The sequence below is a fragment of the Lipotes vexillifer genome, unplaced genomic scaffold (genome assembly GCF_000442215.2).
Source record: "Lipotes vexillifer unplaced genomic scaffold, Lipotes_vexillifer_v1.1 scaffold1003, whole genome shotgun sequence".
Lineage (NCBI taxonomy): Eukaryota > Metazoa > Chordata > Mammalia > Artiodactyla > Lipotidae > Lipotes > Lipotes vexillifer.
This window is the reverse complement of record NW_006798890.1, coordinates 972,827-994,202: the sequence shown is the minus strand read 5'-3', so window position 1 is coordinate 994,202 and position 21,376 is coordinate 972,827. Positions and strand designations below refer to the sequence as shown.

The following is a 21,376-nucleotide window of genomic DNA, read 5'->3' as shown; positions in this document are numbered from 1 at the left end:
AAACGAATTACATTAATAACCATAAAACTGTAATATAGTCACTACAAAACTCAGCAATCTTTTGATGTTTGTTATTATAAAAGGTTATGCAAGTAATTGTATAATAATCAAATATAACTATAGTCTTACCTTGTCTTGCTTTTGATAGGTTTGTTTTATGAACGAGCGGGTGATTTCATGTAGCTGACGCAAAGCTGGTACTACCCATACAAACTGGGGATTATTAAGTTGAGATGACTAGAGTTAAAAAGAAGTTACATTAGTTAAATTTAGAAATAAATAGCAGATTAAATTTATTAGCTATAAAAAATTTCCAAGTCAATTAGGTATTATTGTTACACATTCTATTATTTTTCTCTTCACATCGCTCATTTATAGTTTATCTCCATGCACTCATAATTCAGTCTTCAACTTCTTATTCTGCATGCAATCCTAAAGCCAAGAACTGCAAACAGGAGTGGATGTGAAGTGATAGTAAATGTACAGGGGTACATCAGCAAAAAACAGACGACAAGGAATTAGCAACTTCAGAGGATAGATTAAGTAGCACAGGCTGCTAGGATATGTTGACGTAATAAAATAAATTGATGGCAAAAGCTTAACTTGGATAATACTGAACTGGCTGATAAGTAAAATGGTATAAAAATATGGTTTTCTACAATTACATGATTAAGATACCAATGATATGATCAAGATACTAATAGTGGTCTAAATATTAAAGAAAAATATCCATGGTCTGCTTGTATTTCCTAGTTAAAACAATTTTATGAGAGAATTCTACTTTTATTAATTATTACAGCCACTTCACACTTATACTTTATATTTTTCAAAACACTTTCAAATATGTTATTTCTGAAACTGGTACATGACAATCCAGATCTTCAAGTACATATCTGAAAAGTCTGATGTTCATGCGATACTCTTTAAAAAGAGAATTGCTTTTGAATAAATAGCATCTTTCAAACTATGAGATTTCATTATAAAGGTTGTAGGAATGTCAGATTAAACACTATCGATCAATTGGCAAGTAACTCTCTAAAAAACTGAGTAACAGTTTAAGTCCTTAGCTTTTACTTTAAAAACTGTATTATTTTTTTAAAGCCTTGCTTCTTTATGTCTTTCTGTAAGATGAACATGCCTATGGGGCAGAAAACTACTTTTGATGTCATTTGCAGAAAAATATTGTACTACTAAATACGTAAATGTGAGACAGCTACTGCCTAAATAATACTGGCTTTCCTAGAGATTAGCCAATCAATCAGCAAATACCGTATTTCCTGGATTCTAAGATATAGGTTTTATAAATTTTAACATTTCTGAAATGGGACACTTCTTACAATTGTATCAAAGAAACTTACCAGCCACTAGGCATAGGAGTAAGTTTAGATATACCTGTCCTTATGTGAGTATGTGCAAACTTAGCTGTTTACAAAAGGTTTCTACTCATCTACCCATCATTTCTGCTGTTACGTGGCATAGTTTAGCACCAAACAAGGATGGCTTTTTAACTTAAATGTAGATCACCGATTTGTTTCTTGAATGCTATCAAAAAGATTACACTATGATATAGCACTGATTAGCCTGTCATGTCCATCAATTCAATTAAAAGCACAGAATAACTGCCAGTGGTCTCGGACTTAAGTGTTTTTCAGAGCCAGGAGAATTTGGTGTGACAGACTCATACCCTGTGAAGGGCTACATCACTTGGCATTAAACGTCTCTCTGTCCAAAGCTGCACCTTGATTCAAAAGAAACTGTTTAACTTGTAGTATATACAACTTAATGAAAGAAAAAAGCAGCTTGAGTTTTACAAAAAAGGGACACAAAACTCCATATTCTTCAACGTGCCTCAAAATTCTACAATCTTAAAGATTTCAAAGAAGTCCAAAGCACTACACTAGATAATGAAAAGCGGTGTGCCACAGTGAGGCTGTACATACTGGATTAAACCTGTGATGCATGTTGCAATCACTGGCATCTTAGAATCAGAGAAATAAGGTACGTATTAAAGGCCAACTACTTGCAAGACTAGCTAGAATATTTCTGCTAGGATATGAAAGTTGCAAAATGACAGAGATTAAAATTCTAAGGCTTACGTCCGAACTCATACCTTCCAAAAGGATTACAAACATTAGGATATAAATATAAACCCTTTAGTAAATAAGCAGGTATATTAAAAAGTATCATTATGACCAATTAAGTCAATTACGGTTAGGTTATTTTTTTAACATTGAAAATTACCCTTTAGAATCTAAAAAGTATTCCTGATATAGCCTTTCTACAGTTTAGCAAACAAGACAGATGTTATTTATTCCATCATATCTATAACATTATGTTGCTATGTTACAGGAAAAATTTAAATTACTCTTCTCCATTTATAAAAGGGGCAGAAGACTGTGGTGAACAATTAAAACGAACATATCTGATAATGTCTGATAATGAAGCTGAGGTTTCATAAGTAGGAGTTAATGGTATATCCAAATTAGACTCCTAATGTTAGATGAAGCCGTAGAGGTCAACTAGTTTAGCCTGCAAACCTGTGCCTAAACTTTCCTTATTCATTTTTGTTACAAAACTTGTCTTCTAGTGTTTCCAGTGATGAGGAACTCAGGAGGCAGTGCATTCTGTGTCAGACTGTTTCACAGGAAGTTCACTGCTCTATCATATTGCAACATGCCTTCCCATAACTTCTTAGGAGACATAAAAAGTTAAGTTGAATCAAACTTCTGTAACAATCCTCTAAGTAGCTTTAAAAGCTTTCCTATTCTTTCTCAAGTTCTCTCTTCTCAAAGTTGAATATCCCAGTTCTTCATCTGCCTTGTTTTACCAGACCTAGCCATTTACCTAGAACCAAGTTCAAATTTTACATGGGTGGACATTTAAAAAGTATTTCCTCCTGTGCTAAGCACATCACTGTGAGGCTGTACTGAGGGCATCTTGCTGGTTTTACTTTCAGTCGTATGTTTTGGCAAGTGGAGGCCCCTCAGGTATGGGTAAGTAACAATTTTAGTGTCCTCACAGAGGAAGGGGAAGAGGTAAGAGAAAGGGAGCCAACATTTATTGAAAGGCTGCTGGGCACTGTGCTAGGAGGCCTTCATATAATGACTTAAGGAATACACAAACACCACTAATTGAGTAAAAATGACTTTTTTGGTTTAGTAATATTTTTTTTTGGATGAGTACATTTAAACTTTTTAATTGAAGTAAAAAATAAGTGCAATAAGAGGGAAAGGGTTGGGGGCAGACAGTGGAAGGTATAAAGGAAGCAAAGGAAAGAGGACCAAGGAAGCCAAGGGTATCCTGGCAGAATCTACAGAAATAAAGTTGAGAAATAAAGGTCAGAATTTCTGAACACAATAATGGAACTTGGGAATTTTAAGAGTGTCAAAAGCAGAGGGAAAGGGAATCAGTTGGAGGAGTAGAGGTAGCTGGGGGGTGGGAGGGGAGTAAGAGGTGGGTGATCTTGTCTTACCCTTTGCTTAGTTTCTGTGTAGCCTGGCAGGGAGACATAATTCCCAGTCAGCCCACCTTGCTGCCTGGCAGGAAAGGGCATAGCATAGAAAAACACCTTTAGTGGCAGTATATAACTCAACCCCCTGCCTGGAGTCATATCGGGGGCTTTGATCTTCCCACTGCCCCCCTTCAGCCATGTGTACTTTAAGAGAGTATCTGCAAAAGCACTCAGTCAACTGAAAAGTGCTATGTAAATGCAAGTTATTATTATTTGAAATGAAAGAATGGTACATCAGAATTTCTTTACTGGGAGCAGTGGGATACAAAAAAGGAAGAATATTCCTTTCAAGACTCACAAAATGACTCCAAAATTCTCCCTGTTACTTTCTGAGTTTTGTTATCAAACAACAGACATGAATGAAGCGACTGCAAAGAGAAGCAATAAAGATGCAGCGATGCTACTGGCTACAAGGGCTAAAGTACTGCTTAGCTGTAACAAGGAAGGAACAGGGATCAGGAAGGATTTTTCTGGTTTCAAAAGCCATTTCCCTGGAGGGAGGAAAAAGTCCCTTCAGCTTTGACCTTCATACCTATAAAGAAATGTATCTGTTACTGTGAAGAAAAGAACTTTTTCCATAGATACCCTTTCCCTCTTACTATTGAAAGATTTAAACTTCTTCAGTAACTCTGGATGAGTTTCAATCACAAAGACAGAGGGTGCTAAATTATCTGAATCACTGAGCTGAGAAAACTGGGAAAATTCATATTGTATCTGAGTAGAAAGAGAGCAATGTTGTTGAATTAAAGGAACAATTAATCATAACCTGAGCATTACCAGCTCCAGTTTGTGAACGATTTTAATGTAGAAAATTCACTTGACCAAATTCAATGTCAGAAATATAACACACAAAGTTCTTAAATGTCCCCAACTAAACTTTATGACCAAGCATAATTTAAGAGAATAAAAGCCTACTGAGTCACCAAGGCTGCTTAGCAAGAGCTGAGTCTCTGAATTTACTAATGTAAATTAGCAGTATTCAAGATCCTTTAAAGAAATACTTACTAGGAAAGCCAAGAAATATGTTTTACCAAAGAAATTCCTAAGCCATTAGCTATTTACTAAAACCTTTTCTTATGATAACAGTGAAATGAAACCCCTCTCGCTGCTAGGCTTTGTTTCATCTGGGCAACCTGAGGGCCTGCATGGGAGGAGGACATGCTCTGATCAGGGCTGCTGCAACCACGGAAGCAGGCTCCAGTGAGCAGCTACTGACTGCAGCAACAGGGGAGCTACAACCATCACTACACATGCTGCTACCCACCCTTTCGAAGGACAGTCCTTAAGTCCACAGTCACCTGGAGGCCAAAGCCCTGGAGCGTAGGACTTCCACAGCACCCATCACTACCCAGTTCTACCTTCTAAAATCGAGCCCTAGCATCAGGCACTCACTCAATAACCATTTGTGTAAGGAATTACTTTAGGAACACATCTGAACCAAGCACCTAGAAAACGACTACGTGCCAGCAACGAATGAACTTCTTTCTTCCCTTCTTTCTCTCTTCTGACTCTATGAATGTTCCTCCATTTCTCTCTTATGGGAGGAAAATGGACACGATATTTATTTAGAATCCACTGTGCTTATTAAAGATGTGCATACTTTGGATTTAATTTTAAAAAAGAAAAACTAAGTTGAAGGTCTTAAAATCTTATGAAAATAATATAGTAAAACTACTCTTTGAATGTGACCCTGGATTTTTTTCCCCTTTGACAGTCAATAACCCCCAAGCTTTAAATAATAAGCACAGGTCATAAGCAAATATTTAAACAGCAGTGTATACCTGAATATTATTCAAAGAAACACTAAAACATACTTTTATCTTAAAATTATAATTCAATTTATTAAAAGGAATTATTAAATTAGTATACCTTTTAGTTGGTTCCATCTGCAAATTCTTACCTTGAATCCATCCTTCTTGTTTTTTTCCAAACCTGACCATTCTCCAGGCTGAAAATTAATTTTAAGAAATATAAGTGACTTGGTAAAAGCAGTACCTATAATTTCCCAATTTTGGACTCTAACGTGTGAGCTTCCAGGTAGGACATTTAGTTTAATTTACATAATAGGGGAGGAAAATTATTTGGCTCTAATTACTCAGACAATACTGTTGCTCTGACAACAAAACTAGACAAAAGATAAAACCAACCCTTTTAATATCTTCTATGCACTTAATGATGTAGCTCCTCTTGATTGCTTCTTTCACTGCATACGCATCACTTAGGATTGTCAGGTGCTCCTCCAAAGCTTGCTGAATAAGGCTACTGGGCAACGTTGGGAGATGAGCCAGTTCCCAGAGTACATCTAACACCTACAATAAACCACATGTGATGAGCCAGCCCATATGCAAGTAAAGCTGCTTTAAGTACTTGTAGCTAGAAAAAGTCATTTGATTCTCCTGCCTTTCCAGAAGTGGTCTCAAAGCGAGCTTCACGGCCTATTCGTCCAATCAGGCTCAATAGCTTCTGTCTTACTCTATCGGTCTCGGTCTCCCAGCTCTGTAGAACGAAAAAGAAAAGACACAAGAACTGCTTCCCAGTCCCATTTGATCACACTGGCAAAATATGCAAAAACTTTAAACTTGAGCTAAAAAAGTTTAATAAAGTAAGAAGAGTACGGTTAAACACTGCTAATTTAGAGGGAGGAGACTTCAAAATAAGATTATTCTAGAAATATTTAAAAGTAAGCACGTTTGAACACATACCTTCTGAATGAGAACAAACAAATGATTAAGCTGATCTGAATTAAATTTGACAGCTGCTGCAGCAATAATAGTATGGATATTCTCGATCACAGTAGATGATTGTCCTGACTAGAAAAGAAGACATTGGGAAGAAAGTTAAGTCTTGGACACTGGAAAAACCCAAGTCTTTCCCTGTTGATGTATAGAAGCAAAAGCAAAACAGTAACAAAGATAAACTGATTCTAGTCTAACAGCATACATACACTTGCATGATAAAATTGGTAAGACTACAAGAAGCAACCATTATTAATGGTTATCTGTTGGCCTTGTTTAAATTCCTAGAAGCATTAAATCTCTAAAAAGACAATGTAAAAAAAGGTGAGAATCAAGTTCTCAATCTGACATATTCATTTCAAAAGGAGAACAAAATATTTTCAACTGGCTTAAAAACAATTTAAACTAATTACAAGAAAAACATACTCACTTTTTACATTTTATAAATGATCTTGAGGGTTTCAGTTGAGAGTATTATGTGTCTCATTTTTAAATCTGCTTATAGATACTCTGTGACTTCAATTAATATTTATTTATCCATGGGCAGTAAGTCTCTGCTTTAGAGAGTCACCACCCTTCGCCCTTACTGAAAAAAAATGTCAGAAAAAGGCAAAAATAATTCTGATCAACTTACCTGTATCTTCCAAATTTTAGTGAGCTCATCTAAAGACAATTTACTGCCCAAGAGTTCAATAATTCCCTTTATACGATCACAGTATTGTGCTTGGTCTATGTTGCCTAAGAGAAGAAACACCAGAGAGGCAGACAGATACAGTGAACACTAACTTTCTAAATATGATTCTATTTATTCAAAGCAATATTAACTTGCTATAAGATTATTTAAAGGCTAATATAGTCAAAGCAACAATTTCATACCTTTTTTATACAGAAATATATTATTTATGTGTTAGGTAACCTTTTTTAAGCAACTTACCTTCCAATGCAATTGACAGAACTGAGTTCTCAACTAGCCAATCTAACAGTCTGTCTGTATCTATAGCATTCTTCACAGATTTGGATAAAGTGCTATCTTCTATTAGTTTGGTTACCTAAAAAGACAGGATTATTGTGATTGAATCTAATGCAAATATTCATAATCAAAATCTTCATATATATTTTGTGACTTTTATAGTGTTACAATGTGGTCTAATGATTAGCCAAAATGTATCAAAGGCCAGTTATTAGAAGTTAATAGACCACTTATTTGTGATGTCTCTTTAAAAAGAACACAGAGGTCACACTTCCTGGGCCACTGCTGATTGGCTCAGGGATGCACATCTGACCCAAACTTCAATCAGAGCACTCCTCCAAATTCTATACTTGGGACCAGAGAGAAAGTATCAGTCCTTCCCGAGTCACAAGAGCTATCCATGGCCATGTGTACCATATGAAAGATGCCACTCTGTAGGTGGAAAGAGAACAAGGCCATCATGCTCATAGAAGCAGAGCTGAGACCTGGATAGAGTCCTGGCAGTGATTCAGTCTCAGATTCTAGTTGATCCTGTTGCCCACATGTGTCCCTGCCCTTACACGGTTTGGCTAGTCAAACTCTCATTCATGTGAGACAGCCCAGCCTTCTTCCATCAAATTCCTCTTTTAGTCTAAGATAATTCAAGATGAGTTTATTTCACTTGCAGCCAAGAATCCTAATTAACACAAAACTGAAGGAAAATAACTGGAATTATGACTGAACTGTATTGGCTCCACCGGAAACTCACCAAAACCAACTATGCTCATGTAAAGTTTAGGAAGCTGCAGAAAGTTACTTCCATCATTTTGCTTAGACCATCACAGTTGTAAACAAAACAAAACAAAATTTTGCCTCAACCCCAGTTAGAAGATTTGATCTAAGTAAACACATATCTGAAACATAGTAAAAGGAATTATACCCTTAGGGTAAAAAGTAAATCTCAAACTGTATATTCCAAGGAATTATGTTCTAGCAAATTTCACTAGAACACTAAATATTTCACAGAACGAATTTGGAATGTAATACATATAAAAATATTGCTTTATTAACAATTATAAACATGTACACCATTTTACATATAATCACTGTTATCTCTTTTTGTAGGATTACAAGAAATTATTATTCTTTATTTCCCAACATTTTTATATTAATAACCACAAGTTCTGGAAGAACTTAAAGTGTCTGTCCTTTAAGTCTTCCAGAAACGGACGCAAAACTTACTTCTTTGAGGGAATTCATTTTAGCGCTAAAATGAGGTGATTTCAGCATGCGCAGTAGGATGTCTAGTCGAAGGTCGTCCACAACGGTCACCAGATCCGGTTGGAAGCGCATGCAAAGTAACTTAATGGCAGACAAGAGCTCCGGGATGCTAACCAATCTCTTTTATTTAAAAACAAAATACACACAAACATACAGATATATAAACAGAAGAAACAAAAAGGAACCATGAAAACATTTTGATGCCAATTCTTACACACACACACACAGGAATACAGGACATTTTCAATAACCATGGCCTAATGGTATATGATATTCCACATGGTCAATAAACTACATTTTACTTCTAAACAAAAGTTAGCACATATGTGAGCAAAGAAAAAGGAAGGGTTCTGTGATAAATTCAAGGTAGACAAAATAAATCATGTTAAATTTAAATGTTAAAATTGCTTTAAACACCTTTGGATATAGCTTTTAATACTGAATTATTTTAAAGCTTCTTCAATGCTATGCCAATTATACTACTATCAAAATCAACACGTTAGCAAAATTCCTAATGGTATCACTTGCTGACAACCCTACATTCATTCTATTGACTGACGTAACACCAACCACTTGGTATTTCAGACAAAACATTTTTTGGTTGGGAGATGTAAAATTAATTTGATGTGAGTTGTACGTGACCACAATCCAAACAGCAATGGTGTGTGAACCTTGCCCCAAGCCCTGGCTCTGCTTCCATGGACCAATAGGCATTGGGGCTACTTGACTGGAGAGAACATTACCTTATCTTTAAGGTCCTTTTCTTCCACGCTCCGCACGTCCTGGATTGTAGTAAGGATGACTGGGTCCAGCATGGGCTGCAAGAAAACAGTACTGAAGTTAATAAGGACCCCTGAATCTGTCCCCAAACTAGAGAGGAGACACTTTTTTATTCACATTTCATAAAGGAGAGGGTGCTATGCAAAGATCGGAATTCTAGTATTAGAGCAGCCACTAACTAGGTAATACCATCCCAAGTAAACCCTTAACTGATTCTGTGCCTCACCTTCTTTACTATCATATGGGTGCAATTCCTCTTTAATATCTTATAAAGGGTCCTTTGAAGAGCAACCAAAGACAACCAAAGACACACCGACTAACTTAAAACATTAAGCATGAGTATGTATTATTTTTGTAATAAAGTATTTTGCATTTGATTTAAAAAACGAATATAAGCACAGACCATGAAAAATACACTGTTTTATTAGGCATTTATTTTGCTAACTGACATAAGTGAGGCCTATAGACAAGACTCATACAACACACTGCTCCAGAATGGTAGCATAACCAGGTAACTAACTCTAAACAGTATGTGAGAAGTAGCAAACTATTAGCTAGATCTAAATGATCACTTCCATTTAAGTAAAATAATTTTTAAAACTTATCTGGTGACAAGAGACGATAGACAATATTTGGCTGTCAAAGCAAGAAGACATTAGCAATGAATTAAAATGACATCAGGCAACTGATTATCCTAGTAGAATTTCTTTATTTACACTTATGCCAACTGTATAGTGAGAACTGAGAGCTGTCAGGGTAAGAGGTAAGTCACATGGCTCTTGTCAGCATGTGCCAGCCCGACTTAATTCTCACTGCAACTCTGTGAGACAAGCATGGTTATTATCACTATTTTACAGATAAAGAAGCCAAGTCATAGGAGTTACTTCAGCCTTCCGAAGTCACACAAGGAGCAAGTGGTAGAGACAATTGTTAACTTACATAAATATGGTATGAATTTATTGCTGAATGAATTTAAGGTTAGATGGTTTGATATAATTAAAATAAAGTTAAATAAGCTTTGGTTGGAAATTCATATACTTTTTACTCTTTTTAAAGTACACTGTGCTTGGACTTCCCTGGTGGCACAGTGGTTAAGAATTTGCCTGCCAATGCAGGGGACACGGGTTCAAGCCCTGGTCTGGAAAGATGCCACATGCCGCGGAGCAACTAAGCCCGTGTGCCACAACTACTGAGCCTGCGCTCTAGAGCCCGCAAGCCACGACTACCAAGCCCATGCACCACAACTACTGAAGCATGTGCACCTAGAGCCTGTGCTCTGCAAAAAGAGAAGCTACCGCAATGAGAAGCCCGCACACCACAACAAAGAGTAGCCCCCGCTCACAGCAACCAGAGAAAGCCCGCGTGCAGCAACGAAGACCCAACGCAGCCAAAAAAAGTACACTGTGTTTACATATAAAACCTGGAATTTCTAAAGAACTTAGTTATTAATTAGCAGTTGGAATATTTACACTGAAGGTCTTTCCACGGAGCAATGCATGGGTTTAAAAGCATGCATTTAAAAATTCAATCCTGGCTCTGATTATTAAAAAGCCAATTATTAAATTATTAAGTCAAATCATTTAGTCTCTTTGTCTTCGTGTTTCAGCTACAAAAAGAATGATTGTATTCATATGCTTAGTAAGTGAGAGAACACTAAGTGTCTCTAAAGACCTTGGTATCCAGAATGAAGAAATACATAAGTAGCCATCCTGTTTCATTTAAAAAAACTCTAAAGAAGGCACTTAAAACTTAGAAATAGCAGGAATTTCCAAAACCTACTAAAAAAATCCTATACCCCTTGTTAAAATGGCCCTAAGTAAATTAGATATTAGAAAGAAGGAACAGTGCATACTATTTGCTTCCAAAGGACACTAAGCTTTCAAAACCATTTGCGGTGATTTTAAAAAATCTCTGTGAAAGTTTTAAGTTTCACAGACTTATTTCTATAAAGAAAATAATAAATGGAGGTATTTCAACATGACATTTTATTCAGTAAAACTTGTTAACTGAAATGGAAAGGAATAAGAAAATGTAATAAGCCCTAAGCATTAGAAAGCTGAACATTCCACAGCCTTGACTATCCTGTGACCTGCTGACGTACAATCTGCAGAGTCAAGAAATCAGACGAGATATGCTGTTAAACTGTTACTCAGATAGAGAGTGACTTGGCTAGCAGGTGAGGCCAGCACCACTCAACACTGTTTAACACATAATGGCACTGAACCCTTAAATAACCCTGTAAAGGGGGTAAGGATATATGCCACCTATTTTATAGTGAAGGAAGCAAAGAAAAATATATGCTATAATATGTAATTATATTTGATAAAATGATCAATTGAAAAGGTAAATAACCTTAAATGTTAGGTCTCCTATACCTTAAATTAGTAATCACTTTTATTTATCTTCTGATATTTTCACTATAAAGATAGCTAATCTGAAAAAAAAAGTTACTCTAAATTAGGCATAATTCTGAACAACCTGATAAAAAGATAATTTTACTGTTTGTATGTCTTAGATCACCTCTGAAGTAAGTGTAAAATGGCCTATCTTACCTGTACCACTGAGGAGTTGAGGTACTCTGCACACACCCCTAAGGGCTGCACCAGTGCTGACACTGCCTGAAAAAAGACAGTGAAGGTGAGAAATAAATGTGAGCGAGTTTCTTCCTTTTAACATTAAACAAATCCCTTTTAATATGTCAGAGAACATTTTATACTCTTGAATAGAAGAACTGATATAAAGATGTCGATTTATTTAAATTACTGTAGAAATGTGATTTAAATCAGAATATGCCAATAAAACTTCTTTCAAGGCTTGGATGAGATGATTCTAACGTTCACATTGCAGAATAAAAAAAAATTTGATTTGAACAAGGAGAGAACAGTTGGGGAAGAAGTGAAATGTGCCTTTAACAAAAGAATACTTAAGGCTTCCATGAAGAAAATTATGAAACTTTACAAAAATACATAAATAGTCCAAATAAATGAGATACCACGTTCTTGAATGGAAAGGACCAGTACTGTAAAAATGAGCAAACTGAACACACCTACAAACTGAACACAATTCCACATATGGTCTTGGTGGAACTTTCTAGAGCAGGAGAACCTGCCATGTTGGCTATATGCAGAAGAGTAAAAATATGAGAATGATCAATAAAATTTGAGAAAAGAAAGACGTTGAGCAAAACTGGCACTACCAATAATGAAAACATTGGAGAAATGGTATAAAAATGGCAGAGTGACTGAACGAATGAATGACAGGAACAGAAGTCCAAGAACAATTCATGTATAGACGGGATTCTGACATTTGATAAAGCCAACAAATCAAAGGAGTGAAGAAAAAAATGGAATATTCTTTAAAGGATCTTAACAACAATTAGTTACCCATTTGCAAGAAAATAAAAGTGGATTTCTATCTTACAACATATATAAATACATTCTAAACGAATTCAAGAACTAAGTTTAAAAAATGAAACTGTAGAAGTATAAAATTATATGAGTATTTTTATAACCTTGCGATGGGGAAGGAAACACTCCCCAGGCAAATCAGAAAAATTTTAAGCCATTAAGGGAAAAATTGACTGTATAAAATTTTGAAGCCTCTCTATGGCAAAAAGGCACCATCAACAGACATGAAAAGAGAAGGAAAAGGCCGGGAAAGAAATTTACAAATACACAAAACAGACATGACATTGATATACTTAATATAAAAAGAAAAAAATAAATAAGACAAGGAACCCCAAAGACCTATGTAAACAGATCAAATTTACAGAAGAAATGCCAATAGCCAATAAGTCATATAACAAAATGCTCAAATTCACAGGAAATCAGAGTATTGCAAATTAGATAATAAACTACCATTTTTTTGGTCCATCATATTGGAAAATTAAAGACTGGCAATATTCAGCACTAATGACAGTACTAGGAAATGACTTTGTGGGAGTATACACTGGTCACTGCTTTTTGAAAGGAGATTTAGCCTATCAATTCTAATTTTAAAATGTATATAGTCTTTGAAATCCCATTTTCTAGGAATCTATCCTTCAGAAATGGCAGCAAATGCACACAAGGACAAATTTACATGGAACACTCTCTGTAATAGCAAAAACTTAGAAATAATCCAATGCTCATTAATAAATGCATCATGGTACAACAGTTGCAGGAACACACTGGAGCCATCAAAAACACTGATAGCACTAACCTGGAAAGATGTCCATGATATAATGTTATATGAAAGTATGCTACTAGGTATAGTTTGATTACAATTTGATCTCAAAGAGAAAGAGAGAACATGCAGATATATTTTATATAAACTTAGGAAAAAGTCAGAAAGGCTATGCATTATATGGGTAACCATGACCTAGGAGGTAGATGTTATGTGTCGGGGTGGGGTGGAGGACAGGAAACCTTCTCTTCTTACTTTGTACAGGTATTTTAAACTGACAGATTGTGAATGATTTTTTTTCCTCAGTATTTTTCAAATCCAAAAATATGTAAATATAAATGTAAAATGATGACATTCACTTGTACTCAGTCTTATAACACAGCCTAAATTTATGCTGGGACATAGTCACCTTCTTTACTGGTCAGAAATCAGACATTTATTGTGATTTAAAAAAAAAAATTATTGATTTATTTTTGGCTGCCTTGGGTCTTTGTTGCTGCATGCGGGCTTTCTCTAGCTGTTGTGAGCGGGGCTACTCTTCGTTGCGGCATGTGGGCTTCTCATTGCAGTGGCTTCTCTTGTTGCAGAGCACGGGCTCTAGGTGCACGGGCTTCAGTAGTTGTGGCTCGCGGGCTCAGTAGTTGTGGTGCACGGGCTTAGTTGCTCTGCGGCATGTGGGCTCTTCCTAGACCAGGGCTCGAACCCGTGTCCCCTGAATTGGCAGGTGGATTCTTAACCACTGCACCACCAGGGAAGCCCTTACTGTGAAATTTTAATTGTACCTGTTTGCAAAATTAGAGCCTCAATCTTTGCAATCTCCTCCTATGCCTGAATTTCTACCATCTTCTCAATACAACCTAAACAATCTAATTTTACATCAACTGCAACAAACAACACAGTTGTTTGAAAAATGGTCTGACCTAAGGGAAAAATCTTGGAGGTATCTAGCTTCAAGACATTTGATAATAATGAGGACAAGCCCAGATTCCTATGCATCCATCCTTGGCCAATTTTCATCCAAGGAGGGGAGAAACTTTGGGCTTCTCTGTTTGTTTGTTTAAATAAATTAACTCTGCAGGAAATTAGTGAGTGTTTTATTTAAACTTTTTAAAAAATGAAGTTCATTTCTAATACTGCCCAATGACCTATATAGCCAGTTCTTGAGAAACAAGCAAGCTGGATAAAACCCTATATCTGAACAGGTTTTGTTTTGTCTTGCTTTTTAAGTCACTAACTATTATCTTCCAGGTCAAGAGTCGTCTCTAACATACTTGATCCATTTAATGGGGATCAAAATGACAGCCTAACAACCTAGTTAACAGTCAGGGAGGGAGAAGAGGCCTCTGATCAGTGTCAGTAGAAGTATTTATGAGCTGGCAGACATATGATCTTTAAGGATAAACACTGGGTAGCAAGAAAGAGACTATTACCAACCACAGCACCAGTCTCTCTCATTGACCGTTGTTACTGCTCTCATGCAAAGATGGACCAAGGGAGTTAGGTGATTGGTCATGGTCCCACAGAAATAACTGCTATTGTAAGCACAATTTATACCACTTAGGTATATTATTTTACCACATCATTTTCTGCTCTGATCAATTTACAGTAGCTAGCACAGTGTCTTCTACATGGCAAGTACATAAGTAGTTTATAACTGAACGATTAACTAGAGAACAGAATAAAGTGCTCTCGGTTACAAACAGGTCGGCAGTCCGTGAAAAATTAAAGATTATGTTATTCCCCTTATCACAAGGTTAAATTTGAGAAAATGAAGTTGACATGAAAAGATAATGGTATTGCACCTGAGGGATGATTCTAAGCTCCTGTTACAGCCCTTGTTATCTATGAATCTCTGTAACACCAAAAAGCTGACTAAACAATCTTAAAATAAAATATTTTATTTGTTTCTGGTACTATGAAATAACTTCTGACTTATCTGAGGCATAAAACTGTTATGTACACATATACTTGCCACATATAGCAACTGTCCCTAAACAGCAAGATGATTTCATGTAACCACCACAAGTTAGTAGTTAAGAGAAAAATATCACAAAGAGAAATTAGTGTGTTAAAAAAAAACAAACACCATACACTGAAATTTGCTTATTTTGATTGACAGTAAACATTTCTGTGGTTATCAGAAACATGGAAGCCGCTCCTGTAAAGATTAACCTAAACTTTAACATTTAATTTAATTTGTCTAGACCATGTCCCTTGGGTTACACAGCAACCCAGATAAACTGAACTTCCACACTGTACATATAGTGGTTTAACTTACCCCAAGTTCTATATCTTCTGAATGGAGCTTGGCCTGGACTGCTGCAAATCCACCTAATTCTCCAAACTGAGAAGAAAAAAGGTATACATTAATTTAAAAATGCTATACCTTAATAGTTTAAGCAAGCAACTAAGGCTCACATTCTGCTTTATCGGTGTGCTCTATAATCCTGGTCTTAAGGGTCATCACAAAAATAATTCCAATGCTCCTGTGATATACTAGAGGAGATGTGCTAAGCCCTAAGACTGAGGTTTATCTGTAATAAACAGCACATATAAAAAAGAGGAAGAAACTGTAAAACCTATCTGATTATTCTCTGTAGCTGTCATCTACCTAAAACACCAAACTCTAGGAAATCTCATTAGAAAATGGAAAACATGATCATATTAATAAAAGCTTTATACCTTATTTACCAAATCCACAACCCATCCATGAGGCTCCTATGAGAAAAGAAAATAGAAATTGAGATGGCAATACAAAAACGTCCCTACTAACCCTCATACTTCTTTTATCCTAAATCAAATGCTGGAAAAAAATTAAAATTTAAAAAATATTTCAAAGTTTTCTCAAATGTTTCTTAACGTGATTCTCTGACATTACTGTAAACAGTTGCAGGGGTAAGTCTGTATTTTGATGGAATTGCTACAATACGAAGCATTTATGTGTTTTGGGTAGCTGAGATCAGTTTAAGCTCTCTGAGGTACAAGATAACTTGAGTTAAATTTTCTAAGAGAGTTATATTTTAGGAATTAAATTAACTTAAAGAGTAGCAAATCAGGAATCAAGAAATTAAAAGTTTTAGTCCCAGGTGTACCATTAATTACTGCCCTAGAGTAAGCTCTTCTTTTCTCCTCCTTTTCTTCCCTCCTTTCCTTTCTTAAGCATTCACTGTTCTAGGGGCTGAATAATGTTCTAGTGGCTGGATACAGAACAGTGACTGAGGAGAGATGTGGTACCTGCTTTCATAGAGCCCATATTCTAGCAGGATCAATAAAGACAAGTAAACCAACACATAATTCAGACTGTGCTAAATTCCACAAAAGGAGAAACAAAAGGTCTTCTAATGAAAAAGGAGCTTACTCTGTTCAGAGTGGTGGTCACAGAAAACCTCTCTGAAGAGGTGGTCTTTAATCTGGAACTTAAAGGATGAGACAGATTTAGCCATTCAAAGAATAGTCCAGGCAGAGAGGTTGAAATGGAAAAGGTCCTGTTTGGGGAAGGCAGAAAAGCCTACCTTGTTTGAAAAACTGAGAGGCAGCTCTCCCAGCTGGGAGCCGGGGTGCAGGAAAGAAGGTACAGATGAAGCTGTAGAGACAGGAAAAGCCAGATGGTGCAGAAATCTGTAGATTGTGATTAGAAGGAAAGCAACAGAGGTGTTTAAAGCAAGAAAATGATGCCTTTTATGTTTTAAGGGGATGTTTTGCAGTTATGTGGAGAATGGAATGGAATGGATGAATGAGAGAGTGAAAAGTAGAGATACCAGGGAGAAGACGAGTACAGGAACTAGGTAGGACATGACGGTGTTTGGAGTAGGATGGTGGCAGAGGACACAGAGAGAAGTCAACTTAAAATCTATGTGAGATTAAATCAAAGGACCTGTTTACAGTGTGGATATGGGGAATAAGAAAAAGGGATGAATCGTGGCTGATTCCTATGTTTGGCTTGAGCACGCAGGTAGATGGTGATGCCATTTACTGAAAGGGAGAAGAAGAATGAAGGCTGGGGAGACGTAAGGAAGTTCCGTTTTAGGCACAGTTTGAGGTGTCTGTGTGGCAACCAAGAGGAGACAGTTGGCTCTTCAAGCCTGTTGTGCTCAGAGAAGAGGTTTGGGCCACAGAGATATAATAAAGCAGAGGGCCATCAGCACAAAGATAGCATTTAAACCCATGAGAATGGAAGATATTTCTTAGAGAGAGTACTCTGGATCAAAGTGGGGTAGAGGTGAAGGAGTCGAGAGAGGAAAGGTGGCTGAGGGGCAGGCAGAAAGCAAGAGACTGTAGGAAGGAAGTTTCAAGGAGGGAGAAACTGACTGTGGCCATTCCTGTTGACGGGGTCGAGAGACACTTCCTCTGGATCTAGAAACATGAAGGTGCTGGTGTCTTAACGAGAGCTGTTTCAGTGGAGTGGTGGAGAAACAAGGCAGAATGGAATGCCTTGAAGAGTTAACGCAGAGTTCAGTCTAGTGACCCCAAACATCTCTCCAGCTGAAAATAACTAACACCACTGGATAAAAACATTAAAAAAAAAAAAACTTTAAAAATATATAGCTGAGTTGACACAAAGTGCTCAGAAGTTTAAAAAAAAGAGAAAGCAGAAATCCTGTGAGGTAAGCAAACTGTGAGGCCAGCTTTCACGCTGTAGGCATCTGTGGAACTCTGGAGACCTCTAACTTCCATTTTCACAGCCTTACAGTGGCTGAGAAGCAGGACACATAGCCAAGACAGGGCTCAGAGAATAAGAAGAGTTTGTCACATAAATCAAGAACCCAAAGGGCTACATCCTGAGTGTAAGATGAACTGAAATAAACTTACCTGTGGAAGGGAAACAACAAGGAAGCCTGCCTACCTTGACTGTGGTACTGGACTGTGAGAAGAAAAAAATTCTCCAGGAATTTATAACCACAAAATTGCCCTCACATGGCTTTGCTGCTCCAATTCACACTGCCTTTATGGTCTGAAAAACCTTAAGCTGAGAATTTATTCCCAAACCGTAGTATCCTCAGGCACTGGAAGAAGTAAATCTTTTATGGAGGAAAGAACTTTCAACTCAGGCCTCAAAACTCTTCTTAGATTAAATTCCAAGAAACATAAGTTCACAGGAAAACAAAAAAATACCTATAAAAATGTTTTTCTATACACATACATACATATACAAAACAACTGAGTAAAAGCTGGCAGAATCAGACCAGCTTTTAGATGTCAGACACATGCTTATAAGTTGAGCATTAAACATATAAGTTAAGCATCAAACAAGGAGGAGATTGAAAATATGAGTCAAGAACATGAGATAATAAAAAATAAGCAGAGTCAAAAATGAACCAATGAGAATTTATAGAAATGAGAAATATAATAAATGAAATTAAAGACTTAATGAATAGGTTAAATAGCCTATAGGACACAAATAGAAAAAAAATTGGTGAACTGGACCATAGATCTGAAAAAATGTTATCAGAAATGCAGTACAAGAAGACAGAAAGATGGAGAATATGAAAGAGAATAAGGGACATAAGAACAAAATGAGAGGGACTTCCCTGGTAGTCCAGTGGCTAAGGCTCCACACTCCCAATCCAGGGGGCCCAGGATCGATCCCTGGCCAGGGAACTAGATCCCATATGCCGCAACTAAGAATTCACATGCTGCAATTAAAGATCCTGCATACCGCAACAAAGATCCCATGTGCAGCAATTAAGACCCGGTGCAACCAAATAAATAAATAAATAAATATTTAAAAAAAAAAAAAAAAAGAACAGAATGAGAAGGTCCAACATGTAGCCAATCAAAGTTCTAGAGGAAGCGAGACTAACGGGGAAGAGGCAATATTTACAAAGGTAATGGCTGAGAATTTTCCAGAATTGCTACAAGATATAAATCCTTAGATTCGAAAATTCAATGATCTGAAGCAAAATAAACAAAAAGAATACCTCAGTTAATTGCAGTGAGAGTCAAATTGCCAACTATCAAAAAGAAATAATATAGCCATGAAGAAAAGAAAGACTTCTTACAAAGGTACAACAGTCAGACCAACAATCAACTTTCAATAACAATACTCAAAGCCAGAAGAAAGGGCTTACCTGGTGGCGCAGTGGTTAAGAATCCTCCTGCCAAGGCAGGGGACACGGGTTTGAGCCCTGGTCCGGAAAATCCCACATGCTGCGGAGCAACTAAGCCCGTGGGCCACAACTACTGAGCCTGTGCTCTAAAGCCCGCGAGCCACAACTACTGAAGCCCGTGCACCTACAGCCTGTGCTCCGCAACAAGAGAAGCCACTGCAATGAGAAGCCCGGTGCACCACAACAAAGAGTAGCTTCCGCTCGCTGCAACTAGAGAAAGCCGCGCACAGCAACAAAGAATCAAAGCAGCCAAAAATGAATTTAAAAAAAAAAAGCCAGAAGACACTGAAATGATAGCTTTGATATTTTCACAGAAAAATGTATGTCAATCTAGGATTTAAAACCCAGTGAAAATGTTCTTCAAGGAATAGGAAATAAAGTCAAGTTTAAGCCATCAAAAACAAAGACTCAATTCCCAATGGACCCCTGATGAAAGGACACTGTACAGGATGCACTCCAGGAAGAAGAAGAATCATCCCAATGGAAGGTCTGAAATACAGAAAGAATGGTACACAAAGAGACAGCATATAAATAGGGCTGAGTCAAAACACTGTATAAGGTAATGATGACTGTACCTATTTGAGGGGATAAAACAATACAGGAGAGGACTAAGACAATGCACAATAAAGACAAAAGGATAATGAGTCAGGTGAGGAGTGAGTACACGAAACAATCTAAGGTTTTCAAGTACTCCTCAGAGGAGGGTAAAGTTACTGATGAAATTTAGGTTTTGTTTAATTAATAAGTTAAAATTTTACACCAACCACTAAAAGAGTAACTGAGAGGGAAGGATATGGAATCTTTCATCTGGTTGGTTGTGAAGGGGTATTCAGAATAATGCTGAAGCTAGAGATGGAAGTGGTATCCAATGCAGAATTTTTAAAGATGGGAAAATACTAGACTCTGTTATACACAATGGGAATAATCTGATAAAGGGGAAAAAATTGAGGGTACCAAAGAAAGAATAGAAATGCTAAGGCATAAAATGCTTGAGAAGGCAAGAGGAAAGAAGAGGGGATCTAGGGCATTTGCAGGAGAGATAATTCCTTTTGTGGTAATGAGAAGAAATTAAGAGACAACATTTCTGGGTCTCCATTGTTGTATATGTAAACTGGGGGGAGGTGAAAAAGAACATTTTCTGAGTACTTACTAAAGTGAACCACTGTGTTCAGTGTTTTTATATACATTTGTCATTTAATCTTCACAACATAGCTGAAGATAAGACTTCAGTATTTTGGGAGGCAAGATTGTATATAAAGAATGCAGACTATGGCACTAGATTGCATAGGTCCCCTCTATAAACAGGTTTGTGAACTTGGGCAGGTACTTAACCTCTGTGTGCCTCAGTTCCTCATCTACAAAATGGGGGTAAAAATAGTACATAACTCGCAGAGCTGTTGTGGGAACTAAATTCCACAGGATATACTCACAGTACTTTCCACTCAGCTCTCATTTCCTCTCTAGAGTACTGCCTGACCTTCCAAGGTGGCAACTCCTTCCCCTTATTCCATACATAGTACTTATTATTATAATTGCACCTATTGTTTGTTATACTGTGATTTTTTTTCCTATTTCCTCCACTATGCTGTAAGTTAGAAGCCATGTCTTATTACTCTTTATACTAAGGGCAGGAACTATTTATTTATATCTCCAAAACCTAGAATAATGCCAGACACACAGCAAATTTTCAATAAATGGTTGCTGAACTGAACCCCTGCCTTCTAGATAAATCAATGGACAAGTTTTCTATCTACTACATTGACTTCTTTCAAATGTCTCTCAAAAACCAAAGTGTTTGGGCTTCCCTGGTGGCGCAGTGGTTGAGAGTCCGCCTGCCGATGCAGGGGAC

General features: G+C 36.9%; 1 protein-coding gene across 1 annotated transcript in view; it reads right to left on the bottom strand.

The window, feature by feature from the left end:
* The window catches only part of USP24 (ubiquitin specific peptidase 24), a 107,721-nt gene that overhangs the window by 79,944 nt on the left and 6,401 nt on the right, over positions 1-21,376 (bottom strand). The window contains exons 4-17 of the mRNA XM_007471132.1: positions 20,796-20,802; positions 16,933-17,003; positions 16,103-16,138; positions 15,699-15,764; positions 11,809-11,874; positions 9,220-9,294; positions 8,438-8,596; positions 7,181-7,295; positions 6,881-6,984; positions 6,214-6,321; positions 5,912-6,007; positions 5,659-5,820; positions 5,412-5,459; positions 130-237 (exon numbers count right to left, since the gene is read on the bottom strand). Coding sequence (XP_007471194.1) covers positions 130-237; positions 5,412-5,459; positions 5,659-5,820; positions 5,912-6,007; positions 6,214-6,321; positions 6,881-6,984; positions 7,181-7,295; positions 8,438-8,596; positions 9,220-9,294; positions 11,809-11,874; positions 15,699-15,764; positions 16,103-16,138; positions 16,933-17,003; positions 20,796-20,802 — 1,221 coding nt within the window. The remainder of the gene's footprint in view (positions 1-129; positions 238-5,411; positions 5,460-5,658; positions 5,821-5,911; positions 6,008-6,213; positions 6,322-6,880; positions 6,985-7,180; positions 7,296-8,437; positions 8,597-9,219; positions 9,295-11,808; positions 11,875-15,698; positions 15,765-16,102; positions 16,139-16,932; positions 17,004-20,795; positions 20,803-21,376) is intronic.